We start from the raw sequence: 16,944 nt of genomic DNA on the forward strand, positions 1-16,944 counted from the left end.
CTAGTGACCGGGGAGGTGGCCATGGTGAGCACATGAAACGGGACAGTCACCGTTGGAAGGGCTGAACTGGCTTCTGCCTCGGGACTGCTGCTGCCTGTTGAAGATATGCTGTCTGATTCACTGTGGGAAACTTCAAACGGTGTTTGGGAAGCAACGAGGTCAGTCTCTGAGGGACGGGTGACCAGGGACACTGTTGTGCCTGGCTCAGGAGGGGACAGAGTCAGAGTTGGATCAGCTGACCTTGCTTCCGTGTCAAACTGGGTGGCCCATGAGGCCGTGGTCTTCAGGTGAAGTTGGGAAGCAGTCAAAGTTGCAGCAGTTGTGCCAGTCTCTACCCCAGAACTGGTGGCCCGGGAGGTCACCACCCCTGGTGCAACAGTTTTGACAGTCTTACCGGGAAGAGCTGAACTGGCTTCTGCCCCAGGACTACTGGCCATCGAGGGTGCACTGTCTGACTCACTGTGGGACACACTGGAAGTGCTTTTGGACAAAAATGTGCTGGACTCTGCATGACGGGCGACCAAAGAGACTGTCGTATCTGACCCATGCAGGGACTCGGTGCGAGTTGAGAAAGTCCTGTGGCCTTGTGTCCCAGAACTGGTGACCGGGGAGGAGCCCGTGGTGAGTACATCAAGTGGGAGAGTCACTGCTGGAAGGGCTGAACTGGCTTCTCTTCCAGAACTGGTGGCCGTTGAAGATATGCTGTCTAACTCACCAGGGGGAAAAGTTGGCGTCTTTCTGGAAACCGAGGAGCTGGTCTTTGCCGAGTGGACCCGTGAGGCTGTGGTGTCTGGCTCATGAGAAGAAACAGTCACAGTTGGAACAATGGAACTGGCTTCTGCTGCAGGATGGGTGCCCCACGAGGCTGCTGTCTCTGGTTCAGGTGTGGAATCGGTCAGAGTTGGAAGAGTTGTAGCAGTCTCTGCCCTAGAACTGCTTACCTGTGAGAAGTGCACCCCTGATACAGCAGGGGAAAGGGCCAAAGTGGAAATGATTGAAGTGGTCTGTGCCCCAGGTCGGGAAACCGAGGAGACTGTTGCACCTGCCTCAGGAGGGGACTCGGTCAGAGTTGGAACAGCTGACCTGGCTTCCGTTTCCAAGTGCGTGGCCCAGGAGGCTGTGGTCTCCGGATGACCTTGGTCGGTGGTCAAAGTTGAAGCAGTGGTGGTGGTCTCTGCCCCAGAACTAGTGACCCGTGAGGTCACCACCCCTGGTACCACAGTCTTGACGGTCCTCCCTGGAAGAGTTGAAACAGCTTCCACAGCAGCACCAGTGGCCATCGAGGGTGCGCTGTCTGATGCACTGCTGGACACACTGGAAGTGCCTTTGGGAAAAGATGGGCTGGTGTCTGAGGACTGGGTGACCAAAGAGACGCTTGCACCTGGATCCTCGGGGGATGCAGTCAGGGTTGGAACAGCTGAACTGGCTTCTGTGGTGTCTAGTTCATGTGGGAAATCGGTCAGCGTTGGAAAAGGTGGAGTGGTCTCTGCCCCAGAACTGGTGGCGACTGAGCTCGGTGCTCCTGAAACATCAGGGGAGTCCGTCTGAGTTGGTTGGGCTGACAGAGTCCCGGCTGCAGGGTGAGTCACCCCTGAGGCTGTGGTGGCGGGTTCATGAGGAGAAAGAGTCAGAGGTGGAGTAACCCCACTGGCAACTGTCTCAGAACTAGGAACCTGTGAGGTCAGCAGCCCTGGTGCCCCAGACGACACAGGTGTATTGGGACCCGCTGGACTGGCGCCTGTGCCAAGACTGGGGACTGTTGGGGTAGTGCTGTCCGAGACACTGTGGGAAGCACTGCTGCCCAACCTGGGGACAGTTGAGCTGGGCTCTGCAGGACGGGTGACTGAGGAGATCTTTGGATCTGATTCCTCAGTGTTAAGAGTCCCAGTTGAAAAAGTCGTACCTCCTTCCTTCCCAGAACTAGTGACCGGGGAGGTGGCCATGGTGAGCACATGAAACGGGACAGTCACCGTTGGAAGGGCTGAACTGGCTTCTGCCTCGGGACTGCTGCTGCCTGTTGAAGATATGCTGTCTGATTCACTGTGGGAAACTTCAAACGGTGTTTGGGAAGCAACGAGGTCAGTCTCTGAGGGACGGGTGACCAGGGACACTGTTGTGCCTGGCTCAGGAGGGGACAGAGTCAGAGTTGGATCAGCTGACCTTGCTTCCGTGTCAAACTGGGTGGCCCATGAGGCCGTGGTCTTCAGGTGAAGTTGGGAAGCAGTCAAAGTTGCAGCAGTTGTGCCAGTCTCTATCCCAGAACTGGTGGCCCGGGAGGTCACCAGCCCTGGTGCAACAGTTTTGACAGTCTTACCGGGAAGAGCTGAACTGGCTTCTGCCCCAGGACTACTGGCCATCGAGGGTGCACTGTCTGACTCACTGTGGGACACACTGGAAGTGCTTTTGGACAAAAATGTGCTGGACTCTGCATGACGGGTGACCAAAGAGACTGTCGTATCTGACTCATGCAGGGACTCGGTGCCAGTTGAGAAAGTCCTGTGGCCTTGTGTCCCAGAACTGGTGACCGGGGAGGAGCCCGTGGTGAGTACATCAAGTGGGAGAGTCACTGCTGGAAGGGCTGAACTGGCTTCTGTTCCAGAACTGGTGGCCGTTGAAGATATGCTGTCTAACTCACCAGGGGGGAAAAGTTGGCGTCTTTCTGGAATCCGAGGAGCTGGTCTTTGCCGAGTGGACCCGTGAGGCTGTGGTGTCTGGCTCAGGAGAAGAAACAGTCACAGTTGGAACAATGGAACTGGCTTCTGCTGCAGGATGGGTGCCCCACGAGGCTGCTGTCTCTGGTTCAGGTGTGGAATCGGTCAGAGTTGGAAGAGTTGTAGCAGTCTCTGCCCTAGAACTGCTTACCTGTGAGAAGTGCACCCCTGATACAGCAGGGGAAAGGGCCAAAGTGGAAATGATTGAAGTGGTCTGTGCCCCAGGTCGGGAAACCGAGGAGACTGTTGCACCTGCCTCAGGAGGGGACTCGGTCAGAGTTGGAACAGCTGACCTGGCTTCCGTTTCCAAGTGCGTGGCCCAGGAGGCTGTGGTCTCCGGATGACCTTGGTCGGTGGTCAAAGTTGAAGCAGTGGTGGTGGTCTCTGCCCCCAGAACTAGTGACCCGTGAGGTCACCACCCCTGGTACCACAGTCTTGACGGTCCTCCCTGGAAGAGTTGAAACAGCTTCCACAGCAGCACCAGTGGCCATCGAGGGTGCGCTGTCTGATGCACTGCTGGACACACTGGAAGTGCCTTTGGGAAAAGATGGGCTGGTGTCTGAGGACTGGGTGACCAAAGAGACGCTTGCACCTGGATCCTCGGGGGATGCAGTCAGGGTTGGAACAGCTGAACTGGCTTCTGTGGTGTCTAGTTCATGTGGGAAATCGGTCAGCGTTGGAAAAGGTGGAGTGGTCTCTGCCCCAGAACTGGTGGTGACTGAGCTCGGTGCTCCTGAAACATCAGGGGAGTCCGTCTGAGTTGGTTGGGCTGACAGAGTCCCGGCTGCAGGGTGAGTCACCCCTGAGGCTGTGGTGTCCAGTTCATGAGGAGAAAGAGTCAGAGGTGGAGTAACCCCACTGGCAACTGTCTCAGAACTAGGAACCTGTGAGGTCAGCAGCCCTGGTGCCCCAGACGACACAGGTGTATTGGGACCAGCTGGACTGGCGCCTGTGCCAAGACTGGGGACTGTTGGGGCAGTGCTGTCCGAGACTCTGTGGGAAGCACTGCTGCCCAACCTGGGGACAGTTGAGCTGGGCTCTGCAGGACGGGTGACTGAGGAGATCTTTGGATCTGATTCCTCAGTGATAAGAGTCCCAGTTGAAAAAGTCGTACCTCCTTCCTTCCCAGAACTAGTGACCGGGGAGGTGGCCATGGTGAGCACATGAAACGGGACAGTCACCGTTGGAAGGGCTGAACTGGCTTCTGCCTCGGGACTGCTGCTGCCTGTTGAAGATATGCTGTCTGATTCACTGTGGGAAACTTCAAACGGTGTTTGGGAAGCAACGAGGTCAGTCTCTGAGGGACGGGTGACCAGGGACACTGTTGTGCCTGGCTCAGGAGGGGACAGAGTCAGAGTTGGATCAGCTGACCTTGCTTCCGTGTCAAACTGGGTGGCCCATGAGGCCGTGGTCTTCAGGTGAAGTTGGGAAGCAGTCAAAGTTGCAGCAGTTGTGCCAGTCTCTACCCCAGAACTGGTGGCCCGGGAGGTCACCACCCCTGGTGCAACAGTTTTGACAGTCTTACCGGGAAGAGCTGAACTGGCTTCTGCCCCAGGACTACTGGCCATCGAGGGTGCACTGTCTGACTCACTGTGGGACACACTGGAAGTGCTTTTGGACAAAAATGTGCTGGACTCTGCATGACGGGTGACCAAAGAGACTGTCGTATCTGACTCATGCAGGGACTCGGTGCCAGTTGAGAAAGTCCTGTGGCCTTGTGTCCCAGAACTGGTGACCGGGGAGGAGCCCGTGGTGAGTACATCAAGTGGGAGAGTCACTGCTGGAAGGGCTGAACTGGCTTCTCTTCCAGAACTGGTGGCCGTTGAAGATATGCTGTCTAACTCACCAGGGGGAAAAGTTGGCTTCTTTCTGGAAACCGAGGAGCTGGTCTTTGCCGAGTGGACCCGTGAGGCTGTGGTGTCTGGCTCATGAGAAGAAACAGTCACAGTTGGAACAATGGAACTGGCTTCTGCTGCAGGATGGGTGCCCCACGAGGCTGCTGTCTCTGGTTCAGGTGTGGAATCGGTCAGAGTTGGAAGAGTTGTAGCAGTCTCTGCCCTAGAACTGCTTACCTGTGAGAAGTGCACCCCCTGATACAGCAGGGGAAAGGGCCAAAGTGGAAATGATTGAAGTGGTCTGTGCCCCAGGTCGGGAAACCGAGGAGACTGTTGCACCTGCCTCAGGAGGGGACTCGGTCAGAGTTGGAACAGCTGACCTGGCTTCCGTTTCCAAGTGCGTGGCCCAGGAGGCTCTGGTCTCCGGATGACCTTGGTGAGTGGTTAAAGTTGAAGCAGTGGTGGTGGTCTCTGCCCCAGAACTAGTGACCCGTGAGGTCACCACCCCTGGTACCACAGTCTTGACGGTCCTCCCTGGAAGAGTTGAAACAGCTTCCACAGCAGCACCAGTGGCCATCGAGGGTGCGCTGTCTGATGCACTGCTGGACACACTGGAAGTGCCTTTGGGAAAAGATGGGCTGGTGTCTGAGGACTGGGTGACCAAAGAGACGCTTGCACCTGGATCCTCGGGGGATGCAGTCAGGGTTGGAACAGCTGAACTGGCTTCTGTGGTGTCTAGTTCATGTGGGAAATCGGTCAGCGTTGGAAAAGGTGGAGTGGTCTCTGCCCCAGAACTGGTGGCGACTGAGCTCGGTGCTCCTGAAACATCAGGGGGAGTCCGTCTGAGTTGGTTGGGCTGACAGAGTCCCGGCTGCAGGGTGAGTCACCCCTGAGGCTGTGGTGTCCAGTTCATGAGGAGAAAGAGTCAGAGGTGGAGTAACCCCACTGGCAACTGTCTCAGAACTAGGAACCTGTGAGGTCAGCAGCCCTGGTGCCCCAGACGACACAGGTGTATTGGGACCCGCTGGACTGGCGCCTGTGCCAAGACTGGGGACTGTTGGGGTAGTGCTGTCCGAGACACTGTGGGAAGCACTGCTGCCCAACCTGGGGACAGTTGAGCTGGGCTCTGCAGGACGGGTGACTGAGGAGATCTTTGGATCTGATTCCTCAGTGTTAAGAGTCCCAGTTGAAAAAGTCGTACCTCCTTCCTTCCCAGAACTAGTGACCGGGGGAGGTGGCCATGGTGAGCACATGAAACGGGACAGTCACCGTTGGAAGGGCTGAACTGGCTTCTGCCTCGGGACTGCTGCTGCCTGTTGAAGATATGCTGTCTGATTCACTGTGGGAAACTTCAAACGGTGTTTGGGAAGCAACGAGGTCAGTCTCTGAGGGACGGGTGACCAGGGACACTGTTGTGCCTGGCTCAGGAGGGGACAGAGTCAGAGTTGGATCAGCTGACCTTGCTTCCGTGTCAAACTGGGTGGCCCATGAGGCCGTGGTCTTCAGGTGAAGTTGGGAAGCAGTCAAAGTTGCAGCAGTTGTGCCAGTCTCTACCCCAGAACTGGTGGCCCGGGAGGTCACCACCCCTGGTGCAACAGTTTTGACAGTCTTACCGGGAAGAGCTGAACTGGCTTCTGCCCCAGGACTACTGGCCATCGAGGGTGCACTGTCTGACTCACTGTGGGACACACTGGAAGTGCTTTTGGACAAAAATGTGCTGGACTCTGCATGACGGGTGACCAAAGAGACTGTCGTATCTGACTCATGCAGGGACTCGGTGCCAGTTGAGAAAGTCCTGTGGCCTTGTGTCCCAGAACTGGTGACCGGGGAGGAGCCCGTGGTGAGTACATCAAGTGGGAGAGTCACTGCTGGAAGGGCTGAACTGGCTTCTCTTCCAGAACTGGTGGCCGTTGAAGATATGCTGTCTAACTCACCAGGGGGAAAAGTTGGCGTCTTTCTGGAATCCGAGGAGCTGGTCTTTGCCGAGTGGACCCGTGAGGCTGTGGTGTCTGGCTCAGGAGAAGAAACAGTCACAGTTGGAACAATGGAACTGGCTTCTGCTGCAGGATGGGTGCCCCACGAGGCTGCTGTCTCTGGTTCAGGTGTGGAATCGGTCAGAGTTGGAAGAGTTGTAGCAGTCTCTGCCCTAGAACTGCTTACCTGTGAGAAGTGCACCCCTGATACAGCAGGGGAAAGGGCCAAAGTGGAAATGATTGAAGTGGTCTGTGCCCCAGGTCGGGAAACCGAGGAGACTGTTGCACCTGCCTCAGGAGGGGACTCGGTCAGAGTTGGAACAGCTGACCTGGCTTCCGTTTCCAAGTGCGTGGCCCAGGAGGCTCTGGTCTCCGGATGATCTTGGTCGGTGGTCAAAGTTGAAGCAGTGGTGGTGGTCTCTGCCCCAGAACTAGTGACCCGTGAGGTCACCACCCCTGGTACCACAGTCTTGACGGTCCTCCCTGGAAGAGTTGAAACAGCTTCCACAGCAGCACCAGTGGCCATCGAGGGTGCGCTGTCTGATGCACTGCTGGACACACTGGAAGTGCCTTTGGGAAAAGATGGGCTGGTGTCTGAGGACTGGGTGACCAAAGAGACGCTTGCACCTGGATCCTCGGGGGATGCAGTCAGGGTTGGAACAGCTGAACTGGCTTCTGTGGTGTCTAGTTCATGTGGGAAATCGGTCAGCGTTGGAAAAGGTGGAGTGGTCTCTGCCCCAGAACTGGTGGCGACTGAGCTCGGTGCTCCTGAAACATCAGGGGAGTCCGTCTGAGTTGGTTCGGCTGACAGAGTCCCGGCTGCAGGGTGAGTCACCCCTGAGGCTGTGGTGGCCAGTTCATGAGGAGAAAGAGTCAGAGGTGGAGTAACCCCACTGGCAACTGTCTCAGAACTAGGAACCTGTGAGGTCAGCAGCCCTGGTGCCCCAGACGACACAGGTGTATTGGGACCCGCTGGACTGGCGCCTGTGCCAAGACTGGGGACTGTTGGGGTAGTGCTGTCCGAGACACTGTGGGAAGCACTGCTGCCCAACCTGGGGACAGTTGAGCTGGGCTCTGCAGGACGGGTGACTGAGGAGATCTTTGGATCTGATTCCTCAGTGTTAAGAGTCCCAGTTGAAAAAGTCGTACCTCCTTCCTTCCCAGAACTAGTGACCGGGGGAGGTGGCCATGGTGAGCACATGAAACGGGACAGTCACCGTTGGAAGGGCTGAACTGGCTTCTGCCTCGGGACTGCTGCTGCCTGTTGAAGATATGCTGTCTGATTCACTGTGGGAAACTTCAAACGGTGTTTGGGAAGCAACGAGGTCAGTCTCTGAGGGACGGGTGACCAGGGACACTGTTGTGCCTGGCTCAGAAGGGGACAGAGTCAGAGTTGGATCAGCTGACCTTGCTTCCGTGTCAAACTGGGTGGCCCATGAGGCCGTGGTCTTCAGGTGAAGTTGGGAAGCAGTCAAAGTTGCAGCAGTTGTGCCAGTCTCTACCCCAGAACTGGTGGCCCGGGAGGTCACCACCCCTGGTGCAACAGTTTTGACAGTCTTACCGGGAAGAGCTGAACTGGCTTCTGCCCCAGGACTACTGGCCATCGAGGGTGCACTGTCTGACTCACTGTGGGACACACTGGAAGTGCTTTTGGACAAAAATGTGCTGGACTCTGCATGACGGGTGACCAAAGAGACTGTCGTATCTGACTCATGCAGGGACTCGGTGCCAGTTGAGAAAGTCCTGTGGCCTTGTGTCCCAGAACTGGTGACCGGGGAGGAGCCCGTGGTGAGTACATCAAGTGGGAGAGTCACTGCTGGAAGGGCTGAACTGGCTTCTGTTCCAGAACTGGTGGCCGTTGAAGATATGCTGTCTAACTCACCAGGGGGGAAAAGTTGGCTTCTTTCTGGAAACCGAGGAGCTGGTCTTTGCCGAGTGGACCCGTGAGGCTGTGGTGTCTGGCTCAGGAGAAGAAACAGTCACAGTTGGAACAATGGAACTGGCTTCTGCTGCAGGATGGGTGCCCCACGAGGCTGCTGTCTCTGGTTCAGGTGTGGAATCGGTCAGAGTTGGAAGAGTTGTAGCAGTCTCTGCCCTAGAACTGCTTACCTGTGAGAAGTGCACCCCTGATACAGCAGGGGAAAGGGCCAAAGTGGAAATGATTGAAGTGGTCTGTGCCCCAGGTCGGGAAACCGAGGAGACTGTTGCACCTGCCTCAGGAGGGGACTCGGTCAGAGTTGGAACAGCTGACCTGGCTTCCGTTTCCAAGTGCGTGGCCCAGGAGGCTGTGTTCTCCGGATGACCTTGGTCGGTGGTCAAAGTTGAAGCAGTGGTGGTGGTCTCTGCCCCAGAACTAGTGACCCGTGAGGTCACCACCCCTGGTACCACAGTCTTGAAGGTCCTCCCTGGAAGAGTTGAAACAGCTTCCACAGCAGCACCAGTGGCCATCGAGGGTGCACTGTCTGATGCACTGCTGGACACACTGGAAGTGCCTTTGGGAAAAGATGGGCTGGTGTCTGAGGACTGGGTGACCAAAGAGACGCTTGCACCTGGATCCTCGGGGGATGCAGTCAGGGTTGGAACAGCTGAACTGGCTTCTGTGGTGTCTAGTTCATGTGGGAAATCGGTCAGCGTTGGAAAAGGTGGAGTGGTCTCTGCCCCAGAACTGGTGGCGACTGAGCTCGGTGCTCCTGAAACATCAGGGGAGTCCGTCTGAGTTGGTTGGGCTGACAGAGTCCGGGCTGCAGGGTGAGTCACCCCTGAGGCTGTGGTGGCCAGTTCATGAGGAGAAAGAGTCAGAGGTGGAGTAACCCCACTGGCAACTGTCTCAGAACTAGGAACCTGTGAGGTCAGCAGCCCTGGTGCCCCAGACGACACAGGTGTATTGGGACCAGCTGGACTGGCGCCTGTGCCAAGACTGGGGACTGTTGGGGTAGTGCTGTCCGAGACACTGTGGGAAGCACTGCTGCCCAACCTGGGGACAGTTGAGCTGGGCTCTGCAGGACGGGTGACTGAGGAGATCTTTGGATCTGATTCCTCAGGGTTAAGAGTCTGAGTTGAAAAAGTCGTACCGCGTTCCTTCCCAGAACTAGTGACCGGGGAGGTGGCCATGGTGAGCACATGAAACGGGACAGTCACCGTTGGAAGGGCTGAACTGGCTTCTGCCTCGGGACTGCTGCTGCCTGTTGAAGATATGCTGTCTGATTCACTGTGGGAAACTTCAAACGGTGTTTGGGAAGCAACGAGGTCAGTCTCTGAGGGACGGGTGACCAGGGACACTGTTGTGCCTGGCTCAGGAGGGGACAGAGTCAGAGTTGGATCAGCTGACCTTGCTTCCGTGTCAGACTGGGTGGCCCATGAGGCCGTGGTCTTCAGGTGAAGTTGGGAAGCAGTCAAAGTTGCAGCAGTTGTGCCAGTCTCTACCCCAGAACTGGTGGCCCGGGAGGTCACCACCCCTGGTGCAACAGTTTTGACAGTCTTACCGGGAAGAGCTGAACTGGCTTCTGCCCCAGGACTACTGGCCATCGAGGGTGCACTGTCTGACTCACTGTGGGACACACTGGAAGTGCTTTTGGACAAAAATGTGCTGGACTCTGCATGACGGGCGACCAAAGAGACTGTCGTATCTGACTCATGCAGGGACTCGGTGCCAGTTGAGAAAGTCCTGTGGCCTTGTGTCCCAGAACTGGTGACCGGGGAGGAGCCCGTGGTGAGTACATCAAGTGGGAGAGTCACTGCTGGAAGGGCTGAACTGGCTTCTGTTCCAGAACTGGTGGCCGTTGAAGATATGCTGTCTAACTCACCAGGGGGAAAAGTTGGCTTCTTTCTGGAAACCGAGGAGCTGGTCTTTGCCGAGTGGACCCGTGAGGCTGTGGTGTCTGGCTCATGAGAAGAAACAGTCACAGTTGGAACAATGGAACTGGCTTCTGCTTCAGGATGGGTGCCCCACGAGGCTGCTGTCTCTGGTTCAGGTGTGGAATCGGTCAGAGTTGGAAGAGTTGTAGCAGTCTCTGCCCTAGAACTGCTTACCTGTGAGAAGTGCACCCCTGATACAGCAGGGGAAAGGGCCAAAGTGGAAATGATTGAAGTGGTCTGTGCCCCAGGTCGGGAAACCGAGGAGACTGTTGCACCTGCCTCAGGAGGGGACTCGGTCAGAGTTGGAACAGCTGACCTGGCTTCCGTTTCCAAGTGTGTGGCCCAGGAGGCTGTGTTCTCCGGATGACCTTGGTCGGTGGTCAAAGTTGAAGCAGTGGTGGTGGTCTCTGCCCCAGAACTAGTGACCCGTGAGGTCACCACCCCTGGTACCACAGTCTTGACGGTCCTCCCTGGAAGAGTTGAAACAGCTTCCACAGCAGCACCAGTGGCCATCGAGGGTGCGCTGTCTGATGCACTGCTGGACACACTGGAAGTGCCTTTGGGAAAAGATGGGCTGGTGTCTGAGGACTGGGTGACCAAAGAGACGCTTGCACCTGGATCCTCGGGGGATGCAGTCAGGGTTGGAACAGCTGAACTGGCTTCTGTGGTGTCTAGTTCATGTGGGAAATCGGTCAGCGTTGGAAAAGGTGGAGTGGTCTCTGCCCCAGAACTGGTGGCGACTGAGCTCGGTGCTCCTGAAACATCAGGGGAGTCCGTCTGAGTTGGTTGGGCTGACAGAGTCCGGGCTGCAGGGTGAGTCACCCCTGAGGCTGTGTTGGCCGGTTCATGAGGAGAAAGAGTCAGAGGTGGAGTAACCGCACTGGCAACTGTCTCAGAACTAGGAACCTGTGAGGTCAGCAGCCCTGGTGCCCCAGACGACACAGGTGTATTGGTACCAGCTGGACTGGCGCCTGTGCCAAGACTGGGGACTGTTGGGGCAGTGCTGTCCGAGTCACTGTGGGAAGCACTGCTGCCTGCCCTGGGGACAGTTGAGCTGGACTCTGCAGGACGGGTGACTGAGGAGATCTTTGGATCTGATTCCTCAGTGTTAAGAGTCCCAGTTGAAAAAGTCGTACCGCGTTCCTTCCCAGAACTAGTGACCGGGGAGGTGGCCATGGTGAGTACCTCAACTGGGACAGTCACCGTTGGAAGGGCTGAACTGGGTTCTGCCTCGGGACTGCTGCTGCCTGTTGAAGATATGCTGTCTGATTCACTGTGGGAAACTTCAAATGGTGTTTGGGAAGCAACGAGGTCAGTCTCTGAGGGACGGGTGACCTTGGATAGGTGTTTGTCACCCGGTTTGGTTGCTGTTTGCAATTGAGTTGCCCAGGGTAGTGTATTCTCCCCCTGAAGTTGGGCCTTAGTCATAGTTAAAGTAGTTGGGCTTTTGCATTCTTGAGTAATAGTGTCCATTTCCGTCACTTCTTTCTTTGTCTGTGCTGTGCCAGTTTTACCTGGAGCGGGTGAAGTTCTCTCAGGTGTGACCCATGAGTCTGTTGTGTCTTGTCCATTTGTGGAGCCAGTGAGAACTGTAGTGAAGGTGGTTGATTTAGTCTCAGGAGTTGTTATCAGTGCGTTCACCGCTGTCAGTGCAGCAGGGGAGGCAGTCCAAGTAGAACCCGCGAAACCTACTTCCTCTGCAGAACTGGTAACCATTGCAGGTGAGCTGTCTGATTTGCTGTGGGAATCAGTCAGGGTTGCCCTGGATGCAGGCGAGCTGGCCTGAACAGGATGGGTGTCCCATGAAGTTGTGGCCTCTGGCTCACCATAGGAAACACCCAGAGTTGGAACCAGTGTGCTTGTCTCTGCCACAGAAGGAACCCCCAGTGTCGCTGATCTGCCACGGTACATGGATGGGGTTGTCCTGTATACCACTGTTCTGCTGGTCTGTGCTTCCGAGCTGGTGACCGAGGAGGCGGTCCTCTCTAGATCATTGGGGGAGACAAATGCAGTTGCAATGACCAGTCCTGTTGTGCTGGTGTTGGCTGTCTTACCCGATGTCCTGTGGACAGTCAGCATTTCCAAAGTAGGAGCAGACACTCTGGTGGCTGAAGTTGCTCTGGTGGTGGTGTGTGTTCTCTCTGTCCCTCCTGTGGGTAGTCCTGTGAATTGTGGGATGGACACACAATTTGGACAGAATGATTACCACTCAGCACAGGCAACAGGTTTTTTTTCATCCACATGAGGAAAGGGAGAGAAACATCTCCACCCAAAATGTACCTGGAATGGTTCTGGAGCAGGGAGAGGAATTATGCTCAGTATTCCCCTACCTTCCCTGTATGGTCTTGGGCTCTAACTCCGAAGCTGACCACTCCCTGCTCTCAAACGTTTTCTGTACTCTCCATCCTCCGAGCCTTTCTTCAAGCAGTTTTCTCTGCTTGACACGACCATCTGTCATCAGCTTCCTTACTTTCTGTTTTACTTCAAACTCCAGGTCAAATCAACCTTTACAAATTCATATCAAAATTCATTTCTCCCTTCTCGTTGTCTGCTTATCCTACTGCGTGAACCTGCACTGCTCCACGCCTTATAGTCTCCTTGGTAACAGTTGTTAATGCTTGCCTGCTTGGCATATAGTAAGTGCTCAAGAAATATTTGTTAATTAGTAAATTAATTAATGATGAACATGTGGATGGATGGAGATGGAGATACACACACACATATGTAGAGAGAGAGAGGAAGGTCTCTTACTTGAGAGAGATCATGTATCATTGTGCTTCAGAGCTTGGATTACAGAATAAGATAGTCCCACAGCAAGATTCTGGCTCCTCCACTAAATAGATGCATTACCAAATCTTGCTAGATCTTCAGCCTCTCATCTACAAAGTAAGGCTAAGTATAGTGGCCATCTCAGAGTGTTAACAAAAGAGCACCAAGAACAGGGCCTTCTGACTCACAATAAGACATTATTACTACTACCACTGCCATTACCTACTATTACTACCCTTACCAACACCACTGCCACTACGAATCATTACTGCTATTACTACTACTGTTGTTAATATTGTTACTACTGCCACTGCTGCTCCCTACCATTCCCACTGTCATTGCCATTATTGCCACCTATTACTATTGTTATTACTACTATTGGTATGACTACTAAAGTGAGTGCTACTGTTACTATTACAACTACTATTGCTACTCTTACTAGTACTTCTACTTCTTGTACTTCTACTACAAAGTAAATGTTTACTGGATTAAATTTGCCGGGGACGACAGCAGCTGTCCAAGGTGACTAGAAGTCAGCCTCTGAGGAAGAGTAAGGTGTCATCGGCTGAGTCAACATGACTGACCAGGGCTTCAGAAAGTGGTTCCCAGGAAGGAGGAGGAACCTGGAGGCTTCTCAGTAACGACCACAAAGCCTGTGGGAGCCTGGTGCAGGGAGAAAGACAAAACGAAGGGGATTTTGACCCTGCTGGTGAAGCTACATTGCTGTGTTGCTGAGAATACCCTGAAAAATGTGTTTCTGAGAGTAGACATTGTGTGTTTGATGGTGGTAGTGGAGATGAGGACGATGAGCAATTGTAAAGCACCGGGCATCCTTCCTCTCTTTGATCGTAACCAGAATGTTGGGTGGATGCCCTATTATTGTTTTACAGAAGAGAAAAGCAGGTCCTCTGAGATCATAATTAGCCAAGATCACACAACTACTGACTGATAGTGTAGAAATCTGAACTGGTAGTTTTGTCTGCAACCTGAACCTATGTTCTAACCATTGTTCAGATTAATTTCGTAAGTAAATTTCAGGATCCTGTGGGGTCCAAAATGGGAAGACAGGATATGAGGAAAAAATGTCGGTGGGAGGAGGGGACTCTCACCCAGAATTCCCTGACCCGGTAGATCTCAGCCTGGGGTGATGGGTCGTCAGAGCTGTGTACGTGGTGGGTGCTACAGGCATGAGTGGGTGAGGCCAGGGACACTGTGAAACAGCCCACAGAGCGTGATAACCTCCCACAACAAATAATTATCTAGGTTCTTACTCGTCAACTGCGTTGGGTGTGGAGACACTTGAGAAGCATTTGTCACTGTTCCCAAGTCCATGTTCTGGGTTATTCTGGTATCCATGATGGGCGATAAAGATGTCCTGACTGATGGGGTCCAAGTTTCCTGACTACTGACCATAACCATGGGTCCAGCAGCAGTGCTTATCTTTGCCTCATGGGTGGCATCTACGGCACGTGGAGGGGTTGGTGAGGAAGTAATCCCATGGGGGGCTGGGCCAGTAGAAGAGCCAGTGGTAGTGAAGGTTGAAAAGGGGAATGATGTTGAAGCTGATGAAGGCAGGGTCCTTGCAATGGTGGACATAGAAGTATCCCCAAGGACTGGTTCTGTTCCACAAAATGGACCAGATGAGCAGGCAGTGGAGCTGACACCTGGAACTGCTGATGTTGCAAAGGAAGTTGTGGATTCTGACAAAGAGGGTGTCAATGTGTCACCTGGCAAGGTCTCAGCTGAGGACAGAATGTCTGTGGCACCAGGTCGGGGACTCTTCACAAGATGAGTAAACTGAGGAGGTGAAGACATAGGAGTGGATGGAGCTGAGATGAAGTCCATGGCCTTGTTTGTCACCTTCAGTCCAGAAGTTGGATGCAAAAGTGGCACTGTTTCAAATGATGTTGATGTAAGGGGCACAGACATTGCTGATGTGGCAAGAGTGGTCTCCTCCAAAGATGGGGCAGTATCTATGGGATATGTGATGCTGGCTGACTCAGAGTAGACTGGGACAGAGGAATGGAGTTCATATCCAGAACTGCTGGTCCCCACACTTGTAATGCCTGTGTTTTGGGAAAGGCGAGTTGCCCCGGCATCCGTGGAGGAGGTTTCAGAAACAACCAGTATCTCATTTGACGGGCTGTGCAAATTGGAAGAAAAACTGGCTCCAGATTCAGAGCTTCGAGATACCATGTCTGTGGTCCTCACCAGGACAGGACTGGAAAAAGAGGTCTCTGGGCTGAGAGAGGTTGGGCTAAACCCTGGTAATACGGAGGAAAGAGGTGAAGGTGAGTTCATGGCAGGTAGTGATGTAAGGAATGAAGGGGAACTGATTTTGTCCATAAAGGAGGTGCTCATTCCTGACAAATCACCTGAAACCCCGCTCGTAATAGCAGTCAAACCTGAGTGCGATACACTTGGAGTCACAACCAAGTCAGTCCCTGCCCAAGAGGTCATTTCTGATGAACTCAAGGAAGGTGTGTCTGGTGACGCAGGCCCAGAGTGACGTGTTAGCCTGGTAAGGGACACTCCTGAAGGTCCTGTCCTGATGGAGGAGGTAGAGAGCCTGGGAATTCCTGTGGCCATGTCTGGTGTCTTGGTGGAGTGAGCAGGGCCAGCAAAGGGTGTCTTGCCAGAGGTGATGTCTTCTGTCCCAGAGATGTTGGTACCACCCTCAGTGGGCATGCTGGAAAAGACGGCAATTGTCTCCGTGGCTGAGCTCACCAGCTGGGAGGTGCTGGTCCCCCTCAGGTTGGGGGCCACAGAGGATGCTGGCTCTGTCTCAAGCCATGGCGTTTCAGAAGAGCCAGGAGTTGGTGTGGAAACAGTGGTTTCCATGGAAGAGCTAACCATTGGAGAAGTGACTTTGGATGGCCCTGAGTTGGCTGGCACAGAGGAACGTGTTTCATGTCCAGAACTGGCAGACCCCACATTGATTACAGCTGAGTTTGGGGAAAGGTGAACTGCCTCTGACTCAGTGGGAGTTTGGGGAGGGGCCAGTGTCTCGATGATGGCGTTGCTCAAATTTTCAGGGGAACGGGCTCCAGCACCCAAGCTTGTGCCCACCATGTCTGTGGTCTTCACCTGGCCAGAGGCCCAAAGAGTGGTGAGTGGAGGAGAGGAGGACCCAGTTTCTGCTGCTGCAGGAGACGCGGGCAAAGGTGAGGTCGGGGCAGGAATAGAATCGAGGGCGGAAGAGCTGCTTGGTTGCACAAAGGCAGGCCCTGTCCTTGACACGTCCTCAGGACCTCTGCTGGTGAGATTTGTCACCTCCGAGTGTGCAGAACTTCGAGTTTTAGCCAAGAGAGTCCGTGCCCCCGAGATCCTTGTGGATGTGTCTGGTGGCGCTGTGTCCTGTGCCACAGCTCCGGGGCGAGCTGTTTGTGTCGTGAGTGGCATTTCTGCAGGTTGTGTCGTAACGGGGGAGGGAGAATTTCTGGGACTTCTTGTGGTGCTTTCTGGTGTGTTTGTTGAATGAGCTCGGTCAGAAGGGAATGTCCCTACAGGGGACAGGTGGGCTAAGGTGGGTACGTTTTCACCAGATCCTGAGGTGAATTCTGGTGATCTTGTGGTTTCCATATCCGCTGAATGTCTTGTAGATGCTGAAGACTCCGGTGCAGTAAAGAAGTCCCTAGTGGACACATCAGGCCTAAATGTGGGCGGTGCACTATTTACACTGGTCTGTGTGCTTGGTTTACCAGAAAAAGTAATGGAAATAGGGAGTCCCATTATTTCAGGCCTTTTGGGGGTCAAGTGCATACCTGAAATCTCAGGTACCAAGATGCTCACTCTGTGGTC

At 54.4% G+C, this 16,944-nt stretch overlaps 3 protein-coding genes across 3 annotated transcripts in view; all 3 read right to left on the reverse strand.

The window, feature by feature from the left end:
* Nucleotides 1–7,547, reverse strand: part of LOC119056011 (mucin-16) — a 67,940-nt gene extending 60,393 nt beyond the window's left edge. The window contains 1 exon segment of the mRNA XM_053658467.1: nt 5,773–7,547. Coding sequence (XP_053514442.1) covers nt 5,773–7,045 — 1,273 coding nt within the window. The 5' untranslated portion in view covers nt 7,046–7,547.
* Nucleotides 7,548–8,397: 850 nt separating this feature from the next.
* LOC128626354 (mucin-16-like) lies at nt 8,398–11,699 on the reverse strand. The gene has a single exon (XM_053658468.1). The coding sequence runs from the start codon at nt 11,548–11,550 to the stop codon at nt 8,398–8,400; it is 3,153 nt and encodes a 1,050-aa protein (XP_053514443.1). The 5' UTR covers nt 11,551–11,699.
* A 26-nt stretch (nt 11,700–11,725) lies between these two features.
* Nucleotides 11,726–14,787, reverse strand: LOC128626355 (mucin-16-like). Its single transcript, XM_053658469.1, has 3 exons — nt 14,415–14,787; nt 11,889–12,536; nt 11,726–11,781 (listed from the first exon to the last, which is right to left on the reverse strand). The coding sequence occupies exons 1-3, from the start codon at nt 14,737–14,739 to the stop codon at nt 11,726–11,728; spliced, it is 1,029 nt and encodes a 342-aa protein (XP_053514444.1). The 5' UTR covers nt 14,740–14,787.
* Between the last annotated feature and the right edge of the window lie 2,157 nt (nt 14,788–16,944).

The sequence above is a fragment of the Artibeus jamaicensis genome, unplaced genomic scaffold (assembly GCF_021234435.1).
Source record: "Artibeus jamaicensis isolate MK-2021 breed Jamaican fruit bat unplaced genomic scaffold, CSHL_Jam_final scaffold_537, whole genome shotgun sequence".
Taxonomy (NCBI): Eukaryota; Metazoa; Chordata; class Mammalia; order Chiroptera; family Phyllostomidae; genus Artibeus; species Artibeus jamaicensis.

What these genes read in the sequence shown, in the direction of transcription:
- LOC128626354 (XM_053658468.1), bottom strand. Translation starts at nt 11,550, where the DNA reads ATGGCCACCTCCCCGGTCACTAGTTCTGGGAAGGAACGCGGTACGACT.
- LOC128626355 (XM_053658469.1), bottom strand. Translation starts at nt 14,739, where the DNA reads ATGTCCACCATTGCAAGGACCCTGCCTTCATCAGCTTCAACATCATTC. An exon ending in ACACCCAACGCAGTTGACGA is followed by an intron (nt 12,537 to 14,414) that starts GTAAGAACCTAG and finishes CACAATTCACAG; the next exon opens with GACTACCCACAGGAGGGACA. An exon ending in GAGAACTTCACCCGCTCCAG is followed by an intron (nt 11,782 to 11,888) that starts GTAAAACTGGCA and finishes GCCCAACTTCAG; the next exon opens with GGGGAGAATACACTACCCTG.